Source organism: Camelus bactrianus, chromosome 17 (genome assembly GCF_048773025.1).
Source record: "Camelus bactrianus isolate YW-2024 breed Bactrian camel chromosome 17, ASM4877302v1, whole genome shotgun sequence".
In the NCBI taxonomy this organism is placed as follows: domain Eukaryota; kingdom Metazoa; phylum Chordata; class Mammalia; order Artiodactyla; family Camelidae; genus Camelus; species Camelus bactrianus.
The window spans coordinates 39,831,031-39,857,451 of record NC_133555.1 but is presented as its reverse complement, the minus strand read 5'-3'; the positions used below and the strand labels follow the sequence as shown (position 1 = coordinate 39,857,451).

Sequence of the window (26,421 nt, the reverse complement as noted above, 5' to 3'; positions counted from 1 at the left end):
ACTAATTGTCTAAAACTTTGGAGTTGGGGATGGGATATATGATTTGATTCAAAGAGCACATGACTCTGAGATAAACAGACCTAGATTTGAATTTTAACAGAGCAGTTTACTAGCTATACTCACATTAACTGCTGCTAGTCATTTTTTTCATCTGATGATTTGGAGAGTGTTGTCTGCTTTATGAGATTGCTGGGAAGATTCCACGAGGTGAAATTAGGCTCAGAACTGAAGTTGCTAGGCATTTAATTACACTACCTTGTTAAGTATTTCAAGGGCAAAGTTAGACATTTACCTGATATTACAAGGCAACATCCTAAAATTATAGTGTAAAACATATTATTTAAAGTAATTTAAATGATTTAATCAGAAATCTGCCATTACTTTGTGTTGTGGTTGATTTTTAAAATATTGCCACTTCAGTAGAATAAGAACTGAACGAAAATCTCCATTAAATTAAACTACTAAAAATAGAAGTGTATTGATACAGTTAAGTGAATTTGCCTAAATATTTTTAAAAATTGGAGTAAGTTTGATTTCCTTGCTTTTAGGAGACATTGGTTATTTTTCCAAAGAATATGTATGTATGTAAACATTTATTTACTGTTACATATCAGTGTTTGGCTAACATATATTTGCCATATGATAGATACTTTCTTGGTCAAGTATTATTTCTATACATTTTATTCTGCAGATGTATGCAAAAAATGTCTATTAAAGGTATACAGATACCTTACATATTTAGATAAATGTTGAATTTTTTAATGTATTTTTCATTTTTAATAGCTACATAGTAATCCTCTATCCCCCTCACCTCGAGGATTTACAGTAGTCTCCTAAGTCTTCTCCTTGCTTTGCTTTTGCCCTTCATGGTCTTTTTTTCCCCATATAGACACTAGAGTGAACTTTAAAAATTCTGACACAGATATTAGTTACTCTAGTGTCTTTCCAGTGCACTTTGGATTTTATTCTACACCTTATCGAGCTGGTCCCTGCCTCTCTTCATGGTTGTCTGCTTTTTAGTTACCCTGGTGACCTTTCAGTACTGTTTCCCTACAGCTCTTTCTTCCTTTGCACTTGTTCTCCATTCTCCACTTGGAGTGTTCTGTCCCACCTTTATCTGGCTAGCTCCTTCTCCTATGCTCCTGTCACTTCCTCTCTCATCACTCACTCTTACCTAGTGTAGCCTTCCTCCTTCGCTAGTCATTCTTGAGTGTTTATTTTCTTCATAGCAGGTCTCTCTAAATTGTCTGGTTTTTATTGCTTAACTCTCTAAAAGTAGAAGGCAGCTTTGCTGGATATATGACCTTGATTCTGTATTGCATTGCCAGCAACATAAAAGGTGCTTAAATATTTGTTCAGTAGATGAGTATACATTTCATTCAATGGCTACATTATGTTTTATTCACTCCTTTGTTGACGAGCATTTGGGTAATTTCCAGCTTTTTTCTCTATGAATGCTTCACTTGTGCAGTCTCTTGGCATGCTTCTGTGAATATTCCTGCAGAATACATTTCTGTTATAAAAGTGGAATTTTTATGTGAAAGGGAATTTACACTTATAATTAATGGATAGTGCCAACTTACCATCCAAAAACTTTCTACCAAGTTTAACTATGTCCGTATCAGCAGTGGCTATTATTAATCTTTCCAATTTTACCAGTCTGATAAGCAGATACAAATGAGTTTGAACTCCTTTATTGCTTACTTTATATTTTCCTTTAAGTGATGGTTCCTGCCCTTTCTCTTGCTGTTTCTGTTGATTTCTCCTCAGTTCTTTGTGTACTATGGATATTAGCCTTTAGTCATATTTCACATGTCTGGTGTCCAGTATGTCATTTAAAAAATAACTTTATTGTGTAATGTTTTTTTGCTTGGAATTTTAAATTTGACACACACATAAATTATCCTATCTTTCCTTTTTGTTTTCAGAGTTTAAGTCATGCTATGTTGGGCTTCTTACCATGGTTTTTATTTCCATATATACCACCCTTGCTTTTATATACCATATTTTGTCTCATTGGTTTTTTCAGCCTGTAAATATTTGGCAGATGTAGGTTTACTTTTAATATAGTAAGATAAGGATGAAAAAAAGGTATTTTTAACAAGGACAAGCCCCTATCTCCAAATATTATTAATCAAATAATCCATCTTTCTCCCACCAGTTGAAAATGTCACCTTTTACATTTACTAAATTGCCACATTATGTCTGGATATTTTCTGATTACTGTAGTCTCTTAACCATTCCTACCCCCAATAATACAGCTGTTTAATTTTTGTGGCTGTTTATTCTGCATTTTAGTATCTGATGGAATTGGTCCCTTCTCATTATTTTAATCTTTTTTTTTTATCCTCACACTTCGAAATGAATTTAAGAATCATTTTCACTTCAAAAGAAATCTGAGCATTTTGTTGCGAATATATTGAATTTTTAAACTAAGTTAGAGAAAACTGGCATCTTTATACAATACAAAAAAATTCTAGTCAAGAACAAGACACATCTCCATTTAATTTTGTATGTACCTTGTTTTTACTGTTGCAGTTATAAATGAACTCTTTTTGTGATTATGTTTTTCTGACTATCCTATTTGTATATAGGAAAGTAGTTTGTATATAATTTAGTTATTAAAAATTCAGTTGAACTATTTTCTGCGTGGATTTATCAGACTGTAAAATCCACCTAAAATGAGTGTAAAAGTGTCTAGAGTGTTAACAAAGAGTGTCCTCAGTTTAAATGTATTTAGCTAATAATCATTTTGTGAACTTTGAAAAACAGAATTTTCAGTTTCAAACAGATCTTCCAATGTAGGTAGAGTCTCTAGCCTTTTAAAATAGACTTGTAACCTGTTCAGCTTTTATGACTGCTACATCTTTAAGAAATGGAAATACTTATTTTATTCTCATATTTGAGACTTGAGTTTGTAATGTTTAGCTGATCTAACAAAAGCGTCCATAAAATACTCGTATCTTTTTGGGGTAACTCCACTTTAATGAACTTTAAAAGATTAAAGTACAAAGGTATGCTTATTTTAAAATCATATTTGGAGTTTAAATTATTTGATCTGAAATGCTGATATATAGCTATTCTCTTATTTTTATTCAGTTATTTTTGTTATGCAAAGTGTATAGAGTGAAGTAATTTTGCTATGTTTGATTAAACACACACACACAACTGCTGAAGCACTGAAGCCATCCTGTTCCTTTTGCCTCTAAGTATTAAGAAGCTGTTGTGTATTCTTTGTACTTTTACTACATAAACAATATGAAGTGTTGAGTTTTTTTTTAACTTGTGTAAAATTATATTTGGAAAAATATGCCCATGTAGATAAAGGCTTTTCTGTATGTAGTTTGAAATAGCTGTATTTTATTTATTTATTTATTTTATTGAAATGCAGTCAATTACAACGTGTTAACTTCTGGTGTACAGCCCAGTGTCTCAGTCATGCATATACACGTATTTGTTTTCATATTTCTTTTTAGTAAAGATTATTACAAGATACTAAATATAGTTCCCTGTGCTATACAGAAGAAGCTTTTTTAAAAATCTGTTTTTATATATAGCGACTAACATTTGCAAATCTCAAAGTCCCACCCCTTTCCCCCGTAACCATAAGATTGTTTACTATGTCTGCAAGTCTCTTTTTCTTTTGTAGATGAGTTCATAGTGTCCTTATTTGTTTTTTTGTTTGTTCTTTTTAGATTCCACATATGAGTGATATCATATGGTATTTTTCTTTCTCTTTCTGGCTTGCTTCGCTTAGAATGACAATTTCTAGGCCCATCCATGTTTCTGCAAAATGGCATTATTTTATTCTTTTTTATGGCTATGTAGTATTCAACTGTATAAATATAGCACAACTTCTTTATCCATTCATCTGTCAGTGGACATTTAGGTTGCTTCCATGTCTTGGCTATTGTACATAGTGCTGCTGTGAACTTTGGGGTGCAGGTATCTTTTCGAATTAGAGTTCCCTCTGGATATATGCCCAGGAGTGGGATTGCTGGATCATATGGTATGTCTATTTTTAGTTTTTTGAGGAATCGTCATACTGTCCTCCATAGTGGCTGCACCAAACTACATTCCTACCAGCAGTGTAGGAGGGTTCCCTTTTCTCCACACCCTTTCCAGCATTTATTGTTCATGGACTTTTGAATGATGGCCATTCTGACTGGTGTGAGGTGATACCTCATTGTAGTTTTGATTTGCATTTCTCTAATAATTAGTGATGTTGAGCATTTTTTCATGTGCTTATTGGCCACTTGTAGGTCTTCACTGGAGAATTGCTTGTTTTTTAGGTTTTCTGCCCATTTTTGGATTGGGTTGTTTGTTTTTTTCTTATTAAGTTGTATGAGCTGCTTATATATGCTGGAAATTAAGCCTTTGTCAGTCTCATCATTTGCAGATATTTTCTTCTGTTCCACAGGTTGTCGTTTTGTTTTGCTTTTGGTTTCCTTTGCTGTGCAAAAGTTTGTAAGTTTAGTAAGGTCCCACTTGGTTTATTTTTGCTTTTATTTCTATTGCCTGGGTAGACTGCCCTAGAACATTGCTAAGATTTATGTCAGAGAATGTTTTGCCTATGTTTCCTTCTAGGAGGTTTATCGTGTCTTGTCTTATATTTAAATCTTTAAGCCATTTTGAGTTTAATTTTATATATGGAGTGAGAGAGTATTCTAACCTCATTGATTAACATGGTGCCATCCAGTTCTCCCAACACCGCTTGCTGAAGAGACTGTCTTTTCTCCATTGTATGTTCTTACCTGCTTTGTTGAAGGTGGATTGACCATAGGCATAGGTCTGTGGATTTATTTCTGGTTTCTATTGTGTTCCATTGATCCGTATGTCTGTTTTTATGCCAATATCATGCTGTTTTGATTACTGTAGATCTTGAAATAGCTGTATTTTAAAATACCACTCTACATGCACACTAGTATTCATAACAGCACTATTCATAACAGTGAAGACATGGAAGCAAGCTAACTGTCCATCAATGAATGAATGGATAAAGATGTGGGGGGTCTGTATGTGTGTGTGTGCTCAATGGAATATTACTTAGCCATGAGAAAGAATGAAATATTGCCGTTTGCAGCAATGTGGTTGGACCTAGAGATTATCACACTAAGATAGAAGAAGACAGATATATGTTACCACTTATATGTGGAGTCCAAAAGAGTAATACAAATCCATTTATTTATAAAACAGAAACAGACTCACAGACATGGAAAACAAACTTAATGGTTACCAGAGGGGGAGAGATAAATTAGAAGTATGGGCTGAACAGATACACACCACTTTATATAAAACAGATAAACAACAAGGATTTACTGTATAGCACAGGGAGCTATATTCACTATCTTGTAATAACCTATAATGGAAAAGAATCTGAAGCTGTATACCTGAAATTAAAACAATCTTACAAATCAGCTATAGTTTTAATTTTTTAAAAGCCAGGAAATAAAAATTAAAAAATCAGTCTTTCTGGTTGCTTATTAGTATAGGCTGGAGAAAAACAGGTTTATATTTTTTGTATTACTTTGTTCTTAGAGTGGATAAAGTGAAAATGTGTCTTAATATATTCCATTCTTTTTTTCCCAGAAGGGTCATCAGGACTAGTATTTTAGGGTTGTGTTACTGACCAAAGGTTCTGTGTACCAGCTTTACTCACTGGTGAGACTAACAGTAGTAAATTCTCCTATATGTAAGGAGAATTACCATAATTGAATTATTTTAAGTAGTAAAATCATATTCTCAGACATAGTTGTTTAAATGCACTCTATCAATGATTATTCAAGGGACTTCTTATGCATAACATATACTGCATAAAAATGTGAAAATCACTGCATTTAGGGGAAAAAGTTCAAGCATTTAATCTCAGAATTTAGAAAAATTTATAGGGTGGGGTGGTGGTATATACGTATAGGTGGGCATGGCTATTGAAGGTTGTCTGAGGTAACAGTTGATGCTAGTAGGCCGTTGGTAAACTGGCCACTAGAACAATGCCTTCTTTAAAAATTGTATCAGTTTATGCTCCATCAGTATTTTGGAGTTATGTATCAAAGGCTTTAAAACTTAAAAGTTCTTACCCTATAACCCAGTAGTTGAGGCAATCCTCAGGTGGAAAGGAGGTGGAAAAAATTAAGAGAATTATTTATATGCAAAGATGTTCTTTCAGTATTGTTCGAGTAGCAAACTAGGAAGGACAAACTTCAAGAATGGGACGTATGATTAAATTATATAGACATAGACTACAGCACAGAGGATAATATAATACCAGATATACCAAAATGTCATTACTTGTGGGAACACCAAAGAAAAAATACTGTTTTAAACTAAGCATATATTATTTTATGGATTGGGTACAGCAGACAGTAAATGAAGGAAGGAAAATGATTAGGAACATCCTAATTTTTCCTAGCCACAGACAGTTCATGTTTCTAATAGCCATTTTTGTACCTGTTTATTTAAAGATAATACCAAGGCCATTAATGGAGGTGTTTCAAAGAACAGAAGTCATTAGATGTTTGTTTTTTATTGCTCAGTTCCGGAAGACTCATCCTAGAGGGGGCACAGGCACACACACACACACACACACACACACACACACACACACACACACAGCGCTGAGGAGTAAAAGCAGAAAGGAAACTAAAGTAAGTTGTGACTTTAAAGTGTTAGTGTTAGATGAAAACTGCTAAAACAAAGATTTGAGGAGACTGTATAAATTTTTAAATGGCAAAGTATTAGTGACAATGAATAAAAATGCATATATATGTGCTTTTAGACTTACAAAACAGATTTTACTAAGAACTCCTTTAAATCCCTGAGACTATATCAAAAGTTTATCATGCTCCTGAAATTGAGTTGCACTTTACTTTAAAATAGAATAAATAATTGGTTTTGGTTCCTCCAGTATAGATTGTTGGAAAAGTGAATTGTTAGCATGAACTGCCAGTATAAAACTGATTTTATAATAGATATGTTTTATCTTTATATAGCAAAATTACTTCTAGATAGTAATACTCAAGCTTTTGAAATCCAAGGTAAAGATAATTTTGTGTTGACGGGTGAAATCTGTATTAAGATTTCTCATATAGATTTTGACCAAAGGCCACTTAAAGTACAGAAGGTTAAGTAGAGCCTCCAACAGTCATTTTGAAATTAACTGGTAAGGCTAATCTTTTATAATAATGTTGTGGTATGTAGGAAAATATCCTTACTTTCTGTAGCCACATAATGTACTAATGTGTGTAATTTACTTTAAAATCATTCGGTAGGAAGGCACCAATATGGCACGATATTAACAGTTGTTACGTGTAAGTGATGTGTGTGTTCATTATAAAGTTGTGTCTGCTTCTCTGCATGTTTCAAAATTTTCATAATAAAAAAAACTGAGCATGCTAAAGTATTCTTGTTCAAAAAGCTGAAGAAAAAATTACTCATAGTAATACTCTGAATAGGGTATGGTTCAGGATGAACTTTCTTCTTAGGTAGGAATCATTATATGTAATAGATATAAATTTTTCTAAACCTTGTAGAGTTTAAGTCAGAAATAGTAAGATGAATTTTGAGGTATTCTTTCCACAGTATATAATTGGAAAAGAGTAAATGTTTAAAAAGCAAAAAAGAAAAACGAAAAGGATGCACGTGTCCACTACCTAATTATTAGACTGACTAAGTTGGTGATCCCCAAGCACCCTCTTTGTCAGAACACCACTTGGTGGTGATAAAGCTGGCAAGACACAAAGCATTCTAATGTAGTCTATAGTTTGTGATCAGTTGAATCTGGGAATATTTAGTAGTTAATTTTTAAGCACCATACACCCTTATCTTGATTAGTACTTAGTGGGCTTTTCCCCATTTTTGTTTCTCAGAATTCGTTTTGAAGTGCCTGTGAGTTGGAGCTTTGATCCCCTGGGTTGATCTCTTGCTTCTTCTCTTTTGTACTTCTTTGTGTCTTTCTCCTTTATGCTGTAGTTTTTGTCAACTTCAGTTATCTATTGAACTTTTTATTTTTATTCTTTCCTGTCTCTGTGAGCATAATAAAGTGAAACATTCTGTTTCCCTCCTCACCTTACCCTGATTTTTAAGTTCTGTTTCTCTAGAGTCTTGGTTTCCTGAAATGTTAAATAAGCCTTAGTTGATTAGGCCCTTAATGATTGGCAGGGTGTAGTGGAGGGGACCCAGTCCTTGGACTGAAAATTCTGCCCAGAGGAAGAATGAGGAAGGCTTTACTTTGGGGCAGGATTCTACTCTTGTTCTCTGGACAGTATATTCAATTTCTTTAGTAAATAATTCTCAGAGTTTACGTAAGTTTGGATTTCTTTGCAGACTGTTGGTATATACTGCTGCTTATGTAGATCCCCATTTTCATTCCTGCTTTTTACTTCTCTACCTGCTGATTGACACTTTCCCTCTCTTACCTCAGAAGGTTGCTGTGAAGAGCAAGAATAATTTTTATGCATATTGCATAAATTTGGAAGTGTTATAAAAAGATAATAGTATTAAGAAGTCACAACATACAAATGGATGTTGTTAGTTTGGAACATGAACTTACTTTTTTTCCCCATAAAATCATTATAAATCATGGTCAGGTTACTAGGTCAGCAGGGTACATGAACACATTTTAGTTAATAACACAGCTAATATGTTTTGCCTTTGTATCAACAGTAAGGAAACAACACAATAAATACTTTTTTCCTTGATGCCAGATGTATCAAAGCACTTCTTAAATAGCTGCATGCCCTGTAGATGTGACTAGTTGGTTTCTGAGCTCTGTGGCATTAGCCAGAGGAGGTGCTTAGTGTAGAACATGTTTTAGGTCCCCTTTCCCAGAAATACATTGGGAGCTGGAGTGGAGAACCCGCTTTTTAGAGGGGTAGAGAAGTAGTTAAATAGCCAGTGACAAAGATAGGCAAAAGATACAAACTAAAACACAGTATCACTGGACGGAGAACCTGGGTTCCTTCCATTATGGTATTTCTCAGTGTGATCTGCAGATCAGTTTCTGCATCCTAGAATGTTCATTAAAAATGCAGGTTTCTATGCGCCACTCCTGTCCTATTGAATCAAAGCGTTAAACACATAATCCTGTTTAGTACTTGATTTTAAAATACAAGTTTCTTGTTGACAGGAATCACCTTTATTATTTTCTGTCCTTCATTTTGCCTTATAAGTAAATTGTTAATTGTTTCTTCTGTGGACACTAAAACAATTGTATCCACATCTCTTGTCAGCTTTAGGTGTCAAGTGATTTTTGTGATTGTAAAAATCTAGTTTTGGAAGAGCAGTTCCAGGAATAATCAACACATGCTTCCTTTATATGAGAAAATAGGACGGGAGAGTTAGAGGACAGTTTCCAACTGCATTAAACATAAACTTTTTGTACATTGACAGAAAACACAGTTCATACTTAAATATCTTAGTCCATATTTTTACACATTGGTAATTTACTCCTAATATTTAATTTGTAGTGCAAGATGAACTTGTTCAGGGGCAGACTTTGTAATAAAGGAAATTTTAAAAAAATACATTTTATTGAAGTATATAGTCAGTTTACAGTGTGTCAATTTCTGTTGTACAGCACAATGCTTCAGTCATATATAAATAGGCATACATTCATTTTCATATTTTTCGCCATAAGTTACTACAAGATATTTAATACAGTTGCCTGTGCTATACAGTATAAACTTGTTGTTTATCTATTTTATATATATTAGTTAGTATCTGCAAATCTCGAACTCCCACTTTATCCCTTCCCACTCCCTCCCCCCCAACTATAAGTTTATTTTCTATGTTTGTGAGTCTGTTTTGTAAATAAGTTCGTTTGTTTTTTAGATTCCACATGTAAGTGATCTCATACGGTGTTTTTCTTTCTCTTTCTGGCCTACTTCACTTAGAATGACATTCTCTTGGTCCATCCATGTTGCTGCAAATGGCATTTTATTCTTTTTTATGGCTGAGTAGTATTCCATTGTGTATATATACCACAGCTTCTTTATCCAGTCATCTATAGATGGACATTTCAGTTGTTTCCATGTCTTGGCTATTGTAAATAGTGCTGCTGTGAACATTGGGGTGCATGCATCATTTTGAATTATGTTTCCCTCTGGATATATGCCCAGGTGTGGGATTGCTGGATCATATGGTAGGTTTATTTTTAGTCTTTTGAGGGATGTCCATACTGTTTTCCATAATGGCTATATCAAACTACATTCCCACTAACAGTGTAGGAGAGTTCCCTTTTCTCCACAGCCTCTCCAGCATTTATCGTTTGTAGACTTTTGAATGATGGCCATTCTGACTGGTGTGAGGTGATACCTCATTGTAGTTTTGATTTGCAGTTCTCTGATAATTAGTGATATTGAGCATTTTTTTATGTGCCTATTGGCCATTTGTATGTCTTCATTGGAGAATTGCTTGTTAGGTTTTGTGCCCGTTTTTGGATTGGGTTGTTTGGTTTTTTGTTATCAGTTGTATGAGCTGTTTATATATTCTGGAAATTAAGCCCTCATCAGTCTCATGCAAAAATTTTTTCCCATTCCATAGGTTGTCTTTTTGTTTTGCCTACGGTTTCCTTTGCTGTGCAAAAGTTTATACGTTTAATTAGGTCCCATTTGTTTATTTTTGCGTTTATTTCTATTGCTTGGGTAGATTGCCCTAGGAGAACATTGCTGAGTTTTATGTCATAATGCTTTGCCTGTGTTTTCTTCTAAGAGATTTATAGCGTCTTATCTTATGTTTAAGTCTTTAACCCATTTTGAATTTATTTTTGTGTATGGTGTTGAGGGAGTGTTCTGACTTCATTGACTTACATGCTGCTATCCAGTTTTCCCAACACCATTTGCTGAAGAGACTGTCTTTTCTCCATTTTATGCTTTTGCCACCTTTGTCAAAGATTAATTGACCAAAAGTTTGGGTTTATTTTTGGGCTCTCTATTCTGTTCCATTGATCCGTATGCTAAAGGAAATTTTGTTATTAGTAATATCTAGAGACCATAAGCCCTTAAGTTGGTCTCATTTGCAAATAGCTCCCTGCGTGATTCAGTGTTTTCCTCAATATTACACAATAAAGCCAAAATGCAGACATAAATTAGATGCTAAGATTTATATATATATGTGAATGATTTTTATATGGATCAAAGCATTCCAGTTAGTAATATTTATATTATAGCAATAAATCAGTGCTATAAATTTGAACTTTAAAAAATTTAACTAAAAAAGGTGCTTTTAATTTCCATTACAAACTTTGATTTGAAAATAATTTTACTTACTAATAAAAAATCTGAAACCTACTCTTTTGATCCAGTCACCACAGTCTGCTTTATGAAGGTATTTTAGATGGCACTGCATTATATCAGAAAATAAAACAAGAACAGTTGACCCCCCTTTAATGAAAATTTGGTGTTTTTAAAATCCCATTGGACCTCTGTTGTCCAAAGATCTATAAATTTTTCAATGAAAGAATTTAAAAAGGGAGAGGACTTTTGGAACTCAAGAAGTTGATTTTGAATAGTTGTTTCTCCTTCCTGGCTTTCATTACTTGAGTGTTTATGCTTTCTTTGTCATCTTCAATAATTACGCCTTTTGACATCCTGTATATCTACTGAAAAGAGGTGCTTGTTAAAGAGAAGTTTTCACATAGAAGTTCAGCAGCAATAGAGCTGTGGTTGAGGTGTCTGGAGACCATGAGGTCTGTGTTTCACTATATCATATGGTAAAAGGATTTGGGGCTTTTTGTGGATGTAGTCCAGGACATTTGACAGGTATCCTTGTGACTTATGAGTATTAAAATCAAGCTATTTTAAAATCCTAATGACTTCTGATTGACTCTTTTAGGGTCTCTGAAGTATACCATACATCAGTTTTGAAAATCCTGCGTGGACAATGGCTACCCAAGGTTTGTATCATAAGTCTTTTGTTACTGAATTGGGGCTCTGCTTCGTTGCCATTAACCCAGTCTGTCTCAGATTCCCCTGCTTTCCTCTCTCCCTGCTTACTTGTCAGGCTACCCTTTGCTCCATTTTCTGCTCACTTCTCCTAATGGCTTGGTGAAATAGCAAACAAGCCACCAGCAGGAATCTAGTCTGGATGACTGCTTCTGAAGCCTGGATGCAGTACCATTCTTCCACTGATTCAGTGAGTAACTGTTAGGTGGTCCCTTAAGAGTGTAGAGTTTTCATCACTGAGCTGACCTGGCCATCATTTCTATTATTCTCGGCTGTCTTTCAAATTGACTTTATTTCTAAAAATATTTCAGTGGGTCATATCAAACATTTTTATTTTCAGATTAAGATATCGTTTCCCTCATAGTAATACTAATGCTGTTTGCTTTTTATAGCTGATTTGATGGAGCTGGACATGGCCATGGAGCCAGACAGAAAAGCAGCTGTTAGTCACTGGCAGCAGCAGTCTTACCTGGACTCTGGAATCCATTCTGGTGCCACTACCACAGCTCCTTCTCTAAGTGGTAAAGGCAATCCTGAGGAAGAGGATGTGGATACCACCCAAGTCCTGTATGAGTGGGAGCAGGGATTTTCCCAGTCCTTCACTCAAGAACAAGTAGCTGGTAAGAATATTACTGCCTTACTGAAAGTCAGAATGCAGTGTTGAGAATTAAATAGTTATTGTTATAAAGTTAGTGGATAATGGCTTAAATAAAATGGTGGGTAAGGAAAAGGGAGTGATTGCAACGTCACCTCTACCATTTAGGATAGCAAGTACTCGGGTGAATGCTGAGCTGTGGACAGTGAGTGTTGAATTTGCCTTTCCAGATATTGACGGACAGTATGCAATGACTCGAGCTCAGAGGGTACGGGCGGCTATGTTCCCTGAGACGTTAGATGAGGGCATGCAGATCCCATCTACGCAGTTTGATGCCGCTCATCCCACTAACGTCCAGCGTCTGGCTGAGCCATCACAGATGCTGAAGCATGCAGTTGTAAATCTGATTAACTATCAAGATGATGCAGAACTTGCCACACGTGCAATCCCTGAATTGACAAAACTGCTAAATGATGAAGACCAGGTAAGTAGTGACGTGGCTAGCTTTTTAATCTGCTTTGAAGGAAATTCTCAAGCAAGTAGTCTCAGGATGTCTACAGAATGTCAGTATTTGAAAACTGAAAACTCATGATGTCTCTTAATTCATCTGCAATATAGGTGGTGGTGAATAAGGCTGCAGTTATGGTCCATCAGCTTTCTAAAAAGGAAGCTTCCAGACATGCCATCATGCGTTCTCCTCAGATGGTGTCTGCTATTGTACGCACCATGCAGAACACAAATGATGTGGAAACGGCTCGCTGTACGGCTGGGACCTTGCACAATCTCTCCCACCACCGTGAGGGCTTGCTGGCCATCTTTAAGTCTGGGGGCATTCCTGCCCTGGTGAAGATGCTTGGGTAAGAAAACATGGTCAGAATACTCAAAGCTCAGAAGGAGAAGAATGCAATCACAGCATTTCTGATAAGACTTTTTTCTTCTTCCCAGTTCACCAGTGGATTCTGTATTGTTTTATGCCATTACAACTCTCCACAACCTTTTGCTGCATCAGGAAGGAGCTAAAATGGCAGTGCGTTTAGCTGGCGGGCTGCAGAAAATGGTTGCCTTGCTCAACAAAACGAATGTTAAATTCTTGGCTATTACAACAGACTGCCTTCAGATTTTAGCTTACGGCAATCAAGAAAGCAAGGTAAAAGAATTGTTCTGAATGTGATTGTCATGGAGCATTGGAGACTCAGTGTCATGTCCTTCTATGGATTTTTGCACATTCATCGTGTGCCTCACCGTTTGTATCCTAGAAAAGTTGGGCAAGTCTGTTTCTTTAAACATTTGAGTTGTCGGTATATAATGTACTGTGCTAGGTGTTAGGGACAGAGCAAGCAGGCTTCTCTTAGAGCTTTCATTCTTGGGTGGGAGAGAGACACTGAAATAGTAACCTAGTTACTATTTGATTTGTTACGAGGAAGTAAAGGGTCTTGAGAGCACATAAGTGAACTGACCCTGTTTTGAGGGTCCAAGGAGATTTCTTGACGAAAGTGATAGTTGAGTTCAGCTCTCAACGAGGAGAAGGGATTGATTAGGTGAAGGTTAGGGAGAGGAAATGGCACCTTTGAAAGTCCTGTTGAGGGAGGAGCAGGGTGAGTTTTGGAAATTCAGGAAATACGAACAGTAAGGAAGAAGAAAGGTTTTAAGTGAGTCTATTGAGGGACGCACTAGGCAGGTCCTGCAGGACTTAGTAGAACCTGTTAAAAGAACAATGGGAAACAAATAATTTTTGGCAGAGTCATGAAGTTATGAGATTTGTTTTTAGGAAATCAAGGTAGAGTTGGGAGGTTGGGGTATGCAGGGAAATAAAGGGCAAGATTATTTCATGGTATCTCTTTTTGAGGTGGATATGATTAGGAGAAGTAAAGAGTCAAATCATTAGGCATTTTTAAGGCCCATTCTGGTTCAGATTTTCACACAACAAATCAGCTTTGATGTGACTTCTGTATCAGGGCATTACTGTTTCATACTAACCTGGTCTCCCCCTCCCCACCGGTCAGTGTGGGGAGAAGAAAATTGGGCCAGACTTGATGTATTTTGGGGAAGACTAGAAGCATGAATTGGAGGGAAATCCCGTTGTAGAAGGAGGAGGGTAAACAGGACCCCAGTATGGGGGGTCTAGGTAGTGAGGACCAGGAATACATTTAAGTCATTGGCAAGCTGGCTGAAATTCTGGTAATAATAAAAGAGGTTGGTAATAATGGCTTTTCTCAGGCATTTGATCAAGATTCCGTGACTAACAATAATACACCTTTCTAGCTGATCATTCTGGCTAGTGGTGGACCTCAAGCTTTAGTGAATATAATGAGGACCTACACTTACGAGAAACTCCTGTGGACCACAAGCAGGGTACTGAAGGTGCTGTCTGTCTGCTCTAGTAACAAGCCGGCTATTGTAGAGGCTGGTAAGTATATTTGCCTGTTCTGAGTTCTGCAACGCGTCGTGCGGTTCTGATTAGATTGCCTCTGTTACGAACAGGGTGACAGAACCAGAACCAACCTGAACAGGCTGAAAGTAGATGGTCCTGTTTGCAGCCAGTGTCACATGCAGACAAAGTATACTGGGCTTGACACCTGCTTTGGTGCTGTTCAGGCCTATTTTAGGCGGAGTTACTACCCATTAAAGATGATAGTTAATACTTGGCTTCAAACAGCTATTCCTGAAATGCCTGGAATGCTTGCCAAAAAATACAGAATTTGAGACTTACTTTATCAGAATCCCCGGAGTGTTGAAGCGACAAGAAGGTCAGTAGGTAGCTGGAAATGTGTATAGGATTGGAGGCCTAGGACTGTTCATTTTAATAAGTCCCCCAGGTTATTCTGATGCTCATTTGTTTATTCTGAAAATATTCAGCCCCTGTGTTTGAAGAACTGTAATAAGCACATGGTGTACATTGGGTAACAGTAGGTATGGTCCCTGTATTTATTCTTACAATCTGGTGAGGGTGACAAAAATAGGCAAAAAGATGGCGTGGTAACAAATTGGAGTGAATGTTACGAAGAAATGAACAGCAAATAGTGATACAGAATTAATGGGGAGGAGACCCATCCCAGAGAAGGGGATGTTAAATAAAACTGCAGAATGAGAAGGCATCTGTCTATCATCTGCATGAGCAGTAGGGATTAGGTACCTTCCGGACAGAGAAAAGCAGCGTCACGGGCTGTGTACTGAAGGCGGGAAGGGAATGGTTGAGTTCTAGGTGAAGAGAAAGCCTGTGTACCTGGAAACCTAGTGGGTAATGGGATGAGCAGTCAGGATGAGGCTGAGGAGCTGCAGCCAGGTGGGGCTGTATTGTGCAGGACTTCACAGGTCCCTGTGAGGCGTTCATGCTTTATCCTAGCTTTGGAACCATAGGTGTAGAATGCTTAGGGCAATTTGGAATGCTAGGTGGGATCCAGAGTCTAAAGCGTTCCTTAAGGTTATGCTAAAGCATTTGGTCTTGGTCTTACAGCTAATAAGATGCCGTTGATGGTTGTTGAGCAGTGGCATAGCACCACAGTGAGGTCTGGGATATTAATGCTAGCATTGTATGACCGAAGGCAAGCAGACCAGGCCACTGAGATGTGTTGATAGGCTTCTAGGAATGAAATTGTGTGATACTAAAAATACACAGCAAAGGGTAAATGTTATTTAAGAAGCTGACATACTCAAAGTGACTAAAAGGTCAGTAGGTAGCTGGAAGTGTATGCTACTGGAATGCAGGGGAAGACTGGGCCGGGGTAGAGGTTTGGGAGTTGCCCTCTTGGTGTCTGCAGGGAAGAGGTAGGAGTGCCTTAAAGCCATCTGTCACGGGACTTTTACTCTGGACGCGCTGAATCAGAACGTGTGTCTTTAAGTGTACAGGCTATTCTGAGGGGCATCTGGGATTAAGATCCGTTTTCTTAGAGTTACAAGTTAGTGTGCAGGGAGGGGATGGAATCTGCAAGGGAGAGAAGGTAGAGGGGAATTTAGCCATTTAGAAAGCACTGGGCAGGTCACTCAGTTAGCAGCTGGAGCTACTCTGAGGAAGGAACCAGATGGGGGGTGATCTTGTCTTGTACAGGAGGCAGGCTAGACGATGGTTGTGATACGTGCTGTGAAGGAAAAGTACAAGGTGCAGTGAGAATTACAGCAGGTAGATCTAATCTGAGGAAATAAAGCAGGCCTGAAAAGATCAACAAGGAGACAGGGGAAGTGTACCGCAGTGCATTTGGAAGTGATTTCAGTAGGAGAGATGAGATTAAGCCCGTACGTGGGGAACTGAACTTGCTTTTAGACTCCTCTGCCAGGGTAAATGTACTTCCTTATGGTCCTAAATGATGGAAGGTTGTCAGCCTTTGGGGCACATCTTGTGGAGTCAGTGCCTTTTGTGCAGTCCCTGGCAGTAAGTGTTCCAGTGCCTTCTTTTTGGATTGTTCTCACCTTGTGAGTTTATATAGTTCCTTCAGGTCTTTGCTTAGATGTCACCTTCACAGTGAGGTGACCTTATCTCCCTAGTTAAAAATTGTAGCGCCCCCCCCATCTTATTTTCTTTGTAACACTGTATATTATATGGTTTTAGTTTACAGATGGCATTTTTGTTTGTCTGCCTCCAACTATGCCATGTGCTCTGTAAACGTAGGAATTTTAGACCTTTGCTCACTGATATAGGTTCAACTCAATAGGGCCTTGTATTAAATATTCTTGAAATGACAGAAGTTATCACTAGTGGAGGTGAACAAGAAAGAAAGGGAAATTGAGCAGCATTCTAGAAAATGAAAGGAAGTAAAGGTGGAAGGGATAAGCTTTGGCAATGAAGAGGGACACCCTCTGAGACTAGAGAAGACACTGGTGCTAGTGGGAGCTGTGAGCTGATAGCCATCGCCTTAGCTGTTTTTTAATCCTTTTAGGTGGAATGCAGGCTTTAGGACTTCACCTGACGGATCCAAGTCAGCGTCTTGTTCAGAACTGTCTTTGGACTCTTAGGAATCTTTCAGATGCTGCAACTAAACAGGTGAATTCTGAGGAAACTGGTGAGTTAGTGATAAGAGTCAAGCTGAATGTGTACTGAGCATCTGTTTTCATCTCCATAGGAAGGGATGGAAGGTCTTCTTGGGACCCTTGTTCAGCTTCTGGGCTCAGATGATATAAACGTGGTCACCTGTGCAGCTGGAATTCTTTCTAATCTCACTTGCAATAATTATAAGAACAAGATGATGGTGTGCCAAGTGGGTGGTATAGAGGCTCTTGTGCGTACTGTCCTTCGTGCTGGTGACAGGGAGGACATCACTGAGCCTGCCATCTGTGCTCTTCGTCATCTGACCAGCCGACACCAGGAAGCTGAGATGGCCCAGAATGCTGTTCGCCTTCACTACGGACTACCAGTCGTGGTGAAACTCCTCCACCCGCCATCCCACTGGCCTCTGATCAAGGTAAACTGTCAGTCAAAATAGAAAACTGCAGAATTGAAAATGAACTGCCTCTAGCTACTATCAGATGGCTGTCTAGGCCTGAGGGATTGCTAAATGGGAATTGTATTCTTCAGTAAACGAGAAGTATGGCTAGGGTGGGGGTGGGGTCTGAAGCGTCTGTGTAGTGGGTTCTACTTCCAAGTGATAGTGGTAGATCTAGTGCGGTGGGAATTTTAGGCTAAGAAAATGATTTTGAGTTGTGTCCAGTTCTTCACTCTTCCTCCTGATCTGCAGGCTACCGTTGGATTGATTCGCAATCTTGCCCTTTGCCCAGCAAATCACGCACCTTTGCGTGAGCAGGGTGCCATTCCACGACTAGTCCAGTTGCTGGTGCGTGCACATCAGGATACCCAGCGTCGTACATCTATGGGTGGAACACAGCAGCAGTTTGTGGTAAGTGAATCTCAGCAGTGACATCTGGCTATTTAAGAGGAATGTGTAAATCCAGAGGATCCTGACCAGCTTCAGTCATTGGCTCCCTCCGTCCTCCTTCCTGCCTGAAGGGCTGCTTGCTAATGGCTGGAAAAACTGGCATGTCTCTGTGGCTGCAGACAAGATAAGGAGTAACACGGCCCCTAGTGATGTTGCCTGTGACCGGTACTGATCAGTCTTACAGAGGGAGTGGGGTGTGATTTACTGCTGTGGTCTTGTTTAATCCAGTTTCACCTCCTTAGGAAGTAGCAGGGCCTTAGTTTGAATCCAGGCCTGTCTGATTTCAGAGCCAGCATGAGTTCTATCTGTAAATGTGTAACACACCCTTTACTATCCCTTCCAAGAGTGGTTCAGCTATTTTCATGGGCTTTTAAGAATACCAACAGATTACAAGCCTAAAACTTTGATGTCAAATTTGCAGTTTTAAAACAAACTAGCTTTGTTACAAGTATCTAAAGACACTTCTGATTCCTCAGAATGCATTTTAAGAATCAGACCTTCAAGGAGTCTCTCTTATTTAATCAAGTTACTTTACCAAGATCTTTTACCAGAACAGATCTTGAGACTCATTGCTAGTTGTGATACGTATGTGCTTATGAGGCCGTTTTGGCTCTTTCCATTTATTACTTTTGGTTTTGGCCTGTCTCCATGAGGTGGCCTAATAGACGGCAAAGGGCACCTTTTTAAATTTCTTCTCTAGGAAGAAAGGAGTTTTTGTGTCCTTATAAAAATTAAGTTGAATAGAAAAGCTTCTAAAAGTAGCAGAATTATAACCTTGTGTAAAAACTCAGAATCAGGGAAAGCAGATTGTACTTAAATTTTGAAAAGCAACTTCCTTCTCCCATACAGGCTGTGAGTTGAATAGTCTTGGAGGAGGTGAGTGGTTTTCTACTGGCAGCTCAGTAGAATTTTAGCAGTTGGTGATAAAACTTTGCTAAGTTTTCACCAAATACACACAGATGTACAGTGATGGAGCATCTGAGAGAAAACACTGGTGTAGTCTGCATGTTCCTTTTCCATCTTTCTGTATTATATATCCCTTTTACCCAGGGTGCATGGTGCCCTGACTGTAAGGAAGGCATCTTTGGGACCCTGCGCTGTGCACAATACTGTGCATTGGGGAGGGGTGCTGCCCAGAGCCCCCCCTTCAGAAAGTGACATTCAGCTTCATGGAGTCCCCCTTCATTCCTAAACTAATTGCAAATTCTGGGGAACTGTGGGTTTATAATGTGAATAACTGGTCTAGTAGTTGCTGGTCAGAACAGAAAGCCTTTCAAATATATAAACGTTAGAGAGGAAAGTACCGTATTTATTAACCTTGTCTCTCTCGGTAGGAGGGGGTCCGCATGGAAGAAATAGTGGAAGGTTGTACTGGAGCCCTTCACATCCTAGCTCGGGATGTTCACAACCGAATTGTTATCAGAGGACTAAATACCATTCCACTGTTTGTGCAGGTATGTTTGTGTTAAAGGAGGCATTCTAGTTTTTATGTTGATAAAATTTCAGGATTTCAAAGGTAAGCAAAATTTCAGGAAATTAGGGACCAAAACAGGGGCACCAACATTTTTCATCTCCTATCACCATTTATGAAATGGCAGTACTGCCCCCACTCCCTGTCAGAGTGTGAGAAATAGAATCTTAGTGTGTTAATGTCCTTTTTTTAATTGAATACATTTACTTTTCTGAAAATTCCCTTCGTTTTTCACAGGCAGGAGGTGGGGAGAACCTCAAGAAGGGGGAGGAGACGGTCACCACTTCTGGGGCTGCTTAGTTTTGAAAGGACAAAAGCTGCCAGGGCACAGACTGCCCCAGCCACCTCTGGGTTTTCCAAATTTCAGCTTGAATAAAACGCTGAAGAAAGGGTTTGTGTGGGTACAAGTGCTCCACAGCATCGAATACCATAGAACATAGACTTAGAGTGTATGATTTAATACAAGCAGTACAAGTGCCACTTACACTCTGCATTGGGAATGTTGGCACCACCGTGGGAGGCCTGACATGTTGTAACTTTAGATGTAGTTAGGTTTCGTGCGTGCTCTCTTCGTAGCTGCTGTATTCGCCCATTGAGAATATCCAAAGAGTAGCTGCAGGGGTCCTGTGTGAGCTCGCTCAGGACAAGGAGGCTGCAGAAGCCATCGAGGCCGAGGGAGCCACTGCACCGCTGACGGAGCTACTTCACTCCCGGAACGAGGGCGTGGGTAAGTGAGGAAAGGAGCCAGAGCCTTTAGCTGCTGGTGACGGTGAAGCCTCAGCTTTTCCTCAAGGACCTTTTCTCCATCCTCTCCCAGCAACGTACGCAGCTGCTGTTTTGTTCCGGATGTCAGAGGACAAGCCACAGGATTATAAGAAACGGCTTTCGGTTGAATTGACCAGTTCTCTCTTCAGAACGGAGCCCATGGCTTGGAACGAGGTAGGCAGCGTGAGCACGTTTCTTAGTTGTTTGCTAGAGTAGGTAAGGCAGTTCGTGGTTGCCTCTCAAAAAAAAACACTTAGTACGCATTCATTTGCATCGACTGTGTCCTTGGCTTGAATATTCCTTCATTCTTCACGCTATCTCAGTGACTCTCTGCGGGAAAAATACAGCTTTAAACAGCCTGTTCAGAACAAACAAGTTATGCTGTTTTAACATTAGAATTTGTAAGGGAGATAGAGGAAAAAGGTACCAGATTGAAGAACATTTTTCAAAAGGATGTTGGGAGAGAGGCAGTCTATTAAATACTGTTAGTTGGAGGTCAATTTAATAATACTGTTTTTAAAAACACTCAATTTTTCACCTACTTTTCTACTGGAATTTGTTAATTTGTTCAGTATTTGTTTCTAGTAGTTGTTCATTGAAACATTAGAACTACCCTGAAAGTGTCTTCAGTTATGGTATATAGTCATTAAGTGAATTACATCCTCTATATTGTCAGGTGGAAAAAAAAATCTGACTGCCTAACAGTGAGTTCTATGTGAGTTGGCTTTTTAATATAGGCAGTCTTCACGTGTCCAAACTTGAGCTGTGAACTTCTTCACCCCCCTGGGTCTCCAGACCTGTTCCTCTCAGTTAATGGCAACTCTGTTCTTTTAGCTGCTCAGGCTCTGAAAATCTTTTCATATGTAACACATTCTGTCAACAAAAAACGTTGGAGGTAGATACTGCCTGTTTTGTTTTCTGTTATCTCTCTAGAATCTAGACCAGTGCCTGGCACCTAGTAAGTACTTAATATGTATTTGCTGAAAAAATAAATTAGTATTTTTAATATGTGCAGTGAGAAAACATGTTTCTATAGGTTAATCTTTGAAGGGTAGAGTATGAAGTATTTGTTTTGTTTACTTCTGTATTTTCTAAGTAATTCTGTAATGTTCCTTCGTACAGTACTTTTGTAATCTAAAACTTTTTTTTTTTTTTCAAAATGCTAGAGAGGACACTTTAAGTTGAGAATTTTCATTTCACCTCCTTGCCTTGTACCTGTTTATCTAGACTGCTGATCTTGGACTTGATATTGGTGCCCAGGGAGAACCCCTTGGATATCGCCAGGATGGTATGTGTCTCCTATTATTTCCTGATTAACTCCCGATCAAGGTAAAGGTCCAAAGCTTTATCAGAAGAGCTGGTTTGCTCCTCTGGGAAACCAGTGTTGGCAGGAAAGTAGTGGCAGCAGTTAAAGGCAGTTCCGAAATTAGTGGAGCACAGGGAATCCTGAGCCACACTGAGCGAGCAACAGGATCACACCAGCAACTACGAGTCACTACTGCCAGGCCTCTGCAGTGCAGGATGGGAACCAGTCACCTGGCTTTTTATTCATTTTCTTGGTCAGAGAACCCATAATACCTGTGTCTACAACCCACCGGAAAGCAAGAGTATGGGGAACTTCTGTCACTAGGTGCAGATCTGAAATGTGGGTATTTACGTAGTATTCTGAAAAGCTAATTTGACTCTGGGTAATGGAGATGGAGCATATTAGGGGTACACGACTACTAATGTCACTATTCAACTTAAACCAAACTACTGAAGGTCATAAGCTTCTTACCTTGACAGGTACATAAATGCCAGCCCTTAAGATAAAACATAAAAAGGTTTCATTGGAAATTGGTACATTTTCTCAGTCCTTTTGTGGGTATCCCCTGGACTTTTCAACAAACATTACATTTGCTCGACCTCCTTGTTACCGCCTTTTCCTGCCACGACTCAGCCACGCTTACACACAGTAGACTGCGGCTGCTGCTCCTCAGGAACCCGTGTCTCTGCCTGGTAGACGCCAGACGTCCAGGACGAGAACTGGCCGGTTTGCCTTTGGTGGAAGCAGGCTTTGTGTAGCCTCGTGTGCGGCCTGGCTCGGGGTAGTTATTTAGCTGAAGAAGCTAGAAGTTGAAGAGGTTAGAAAGCAGTGCTTACTGCCATTGGGTACCCTTCTTACTTTTTTTTTTTTTTTAATATTTTTATTGAAATGTAGTCAGTTTACAGTGTTGTGTCAATTTCTGGTGTACAGCACAGTACTTCAGTCGTACAGGAAATACATGTATTTGTTTTCATATTCTTTTTCACCACAAGTTACAAGATACTGAATACAGTTCCCTGTGCTATACAGAAGAAACTTATTACCTGTTTTATATATGGTAGTTAGTATCTAAAAATCTTGAATTCCCAGTTTATCCCTTCCCACCCTCCTCCCTGGTAACCATGTTTGTTTTCTATGTCTTAGGTACCCTTACCTCAGTGTTCATTTTGTCTGTCTGCTCTCTCACCCATTTTGTCGCTACCCCCGACTCTTGTAGATCCCAGCTATCGTTCTTTTCACTCCGGTGGATACGGACAGGATGCCTTGGGTATGGACCCCATGATGGAGCACGAGATGGGAGGCCACCACCCTGGTGCTGACTATCCAGTTGATGGGCTGCCGGATCTGGGGCATGCCCAGGACCTCATGGACGGGCTGCCTCCGGGTGACAGCAATCAGCTGGCCTGGTTTGATACTGACCTGTAACTCATCCTTTAGGTAAGAAGTTTAAAAAGCCAGTTTGGGTAAAATACTTTTACTCTGCCTACAGAACTTCAGAAAGACTTGGGTTGGTAGGGTGGGAGTGCTTTAGGCCTACTTGTAAATCTGCCACAAAAACAGATACATACTTTGAAAGGAGATGTCTTGGAACATTTGAATGTTCTCAGATTTCTGGTTGTTATGTGGTCATGTGTGGAAGTTATTAACTTTAATGTTTTTTGCCACAGCTTTTGCAACTTAATACTCAAATGAGTAACATTTGCTGTTTTAAACATTAATAGCAGCCTTTCTCTCTTTATACAGCTGTATTGTCTGAACTTGCATTGTGATTGGCCTGTAGAGTTGCTGAGAGGGCTCGAGGGGTGGGCTGGTATCTCAGAAAGTGCCTGACACACTAACCAAGCTGAGTTTCCTATGGGAACAATTGAAGTAAACTTTTTGTTCTGGTCCTTTTTGGTCGAGGAGTAACAATACAAATGGATTTTGGGAGTGACTCAAGAAGTGAAGAATGCACAAGAATGGATCACAAGATGGAATTTATCAAACTCTAGCCTTGCTTGTTAAAATTTTTTTTTTAATATCTGTAATGGTACTGACTTTGCTTGCTTTAAAGTAGCTCTTTCTTTTTTTTTTTTTTTTTGCAGTAACTGTTAGTTTTTTAAGTCTCTTGTAGTGTTAAGTTATAGTGAATACTGCTACAGCAATTTCTAATTTTTAAGAATTGAGTAATGGTGTAGAACACTAATTCATAATCACTCTAATTGTAATCTGAATAAAGTGTAACATTGTGTAGCCTTTTTGTATAAAATAGACAAATAGAAATGGTCCAATTAGTTTCCTTTTTAATATGCTTAAAATAAGCAGGTGGATCTATTTCATGTTTTTGATCAAAAACTCTATTTGGGATATGTATGGGTAGGGTAACTCAGTATCAGAGGTGTTATTTGGAACCTTGTTTTGGACAGTTTACCAGTTGCCTTTTATCCCAAAGTTGTTGTAACCTGCTGTGATACAATGCTTCAAGAGAAAATGCGGTTATAAAAATGGTTCAGAATTAAACTTTTAATTCATTCGATTGTGTCACCTTTTTTCCCCGTCACTAGGTTGCTTGTGAGGGTGCTAAGTTATATAACTCAACTTCATCCTGAGGAAAACACACAATGAAATAATTTAAGTTGTAATGATGGAAAGAGTCTTACTGTTAGTAGATGAGACTGTCTGCCAAGCTTCTGTAGCATTTGGCCTTGGGTGAAACTGCACCAGAAGTGTTTTAGCGTCGAACACGGTCCTGAGCCTGGTGTAAGAGGAGAGTGTCCACCATCTCCAACCAAGGGACGCTGGGCTTAGTTAGAGCCTGTGGCCAAGTCACCTTCAGCCTGGCTGCAGTCATGTGTATAATCTTGCCCAGAAGCTGCCTCAGTTCCAAGGCATCTAGTTCTTGGGCTACTTTAGAACAAAACTGAATGCCAGATAGGTATACCCCCTGCCCTCAACTCTATCACATGGTTTCATTCCATTAAGGTAATAATGGAGAATTAAGTACCTGGATTTGGACTTCGAGCGCCTTCACAGACGTGTGACTCATTTGGAGCGGGGAATTCCTTCAACTCCGCTTTGAACTGATAATTAAGATGGTTTAAGTGTCGATGTTTATCTGAACTAGAATGGGCCAGGTGATCCTGTCATCCTGGTGGTAGGTCTGACAAACTTAGTTCATCTCTCAGGGCTGAGCCAGCAGACCTGTTAGAACTTGTGTTTTGGTCTTTAAAAGGCATGACAGTGTTTTGTGCTCAGGGAGAGCTGTTTTTGACTTACCGTGTGTCTAAACATACATGCAGTTCCTTTTTGTTGGATGAGGACCTTTTGTGAAAACTTCGTAAGTTCTTCCCCGTGTCTAAAATGTAACTGGGCTCGGAGAGGAGACGTTTGTGTGGCCGGTAAGGGGAATTCTGCTTCCACTGCCTGCCAGACAGAACCAGAGCTGTTAGTAGGTTAGCAGAGAGAAGATCTCTAGTGAGTTCAGCTTTTAACATAACCACAGCAGGGTGTCGTATTTAAAGCACTTTTAAAACCAGAAAACATTTTCAGAGCTTGTCTAAAATCATTGTAATTTTGAAGTTCCATTTAAAAACTTAATATGAAGGTTAATTCAGCAAGGTAGTTCTGCCATGTGCTTAGGAGGACAAAGCCCAAGAATAGCCAAGACACTTGAGAAGAGTCAGATAGGAAGACTCGTTCTACCAGCCCTCAAAGCGCAGCTGTAAAGCTCGAGCTAGTTAACACTTACTGACACATGTGGGCACAAGGACTGACTAAGGTTACTGAGTAAGATGAAGGCAGTAGACACTTCAGAGGTGGCACTGGAGGTCAGTGTGAAAGAGGGACTTTCTAGTAAAAGTGTGCAACAGTTAGGTAGCCATTGGATAAAATTTAAAATAATGCAGGGGAAAAAAATCCATGATACCAGAATATCACAAATCCACCTCAGAAGTCCACATGTCCAATCACTGCTTTACTCACGAGAGAGCGGCCTCTCTGCAGTAAAAAAGGTACAGGTCCAGCACAGTAGTATGGGACTATCCCAAATATGATGTTGAACAAAAAGCTGGTCACAAATGCATGTCATAGGACTTCACTGATCTTCATTGGTACCAAAAAAGGGCAAACTTCTAAGGAAATCATCTACAAATGGTAGAACTAAAAAGCAAGGAAATCAGATTGCTACAAAAATCAGAATAGTGGTTACCTGGGGACAGAGGTGCACTGGACACTTGATCCCATCGCAGTGACCACCACTGAGCTGAAAAATGAAGCTTTTCCATGGTGGAGGAGACGTCCTAGACGTAAGGCTTTGATCTGGTTATTTCAGTCCTTGACAATGAAAGCTCTTAAGATAAATATGCTCTTTGATTCTTGTTTTGATTAGAGGAATGAAAGCAGAAGACGTGAATTGTGCTGTTCGGTTTATAAAATGCAGAGAGCTGAGTCTCTCCACTGCAGCCGTTTTGTTCCAGTAGGTGAGAATTTAACAGCCTGGCCTG

The 26,421-nt window shown here is 39.0% G+C and overlaps 1 protein-coding gene across 3 annotated transcripts in view; it reads left to right on the top strand.

The window, feature by feature from the left end:
- CTNNB1 (catenin beta 1) overlaps positions 1–24,453 on the top strand; it is a 41,391-nt gene extending 16,938 nt beyond the window's left edge. The window contains exons 2-16 of one of the 3 annotated variants that reach the window (XM_074345165.1): positions 11,830–11,890; positions 12,332–12,559; positions 12,765–13,018; positions 13,153–13,391; positions 13,480–13,681; positions 14,797–14,941; positions 17,406–17,509; positions 17,589–17,927; positions 18,201–18,359; positions 19,733–19,852; positions 20,446–20,596; positions 20,687–20,808; positions 21,862–21,922; positions 23,157–23,377; positions 23,843–24,453. In XM_074345165.1, the coding sequence (XP_074201266.1) occupies positions 11,878–11,890; positions 12,332–12,559; positions 12,765–13,018; positions 13,153–13,391; positions 13,480–13,681; positions 14,797–14,941; positions 17,406–17,509; positions 17,589–17,927; positions 18,201–18,359; positions 19,733–19,852; positions 20,446–20,596; positions 20,687–20,808; positions 21,862–21,922; positions 23,157–23,365 (2,346 nt within the window). In that variant the 5' untranslated portion in view covers positions 11,830–11,877 and the 3' untranslated portion in view covers positions 23,366–23,377; positions 23,843–24,453. Of the gene's footprint in view, positions 1–11,829; positions 11,891–12,331; positions 12,560–12,764; positions 13,019–13,152; positions 13,392–13,479; positions 13,682–14,796; positions 14,942–17,405; positions 17,510–17,588; positions 17,928–18,200; positions 18,360–19,732; positions 19,853–20,445; positions 20,597–20,686; positions 20,809–21,861; positions 21,923–23,156 lie in introns of all 3 variants that reach the window. The other 2 variants (XM_074345164.1, XM_074345163.1) reach the window with 2 other exon arrangements.
- The last annotated feature ends 1,968 nt before the right edge of the window (positions 24,454–26,421 follow it).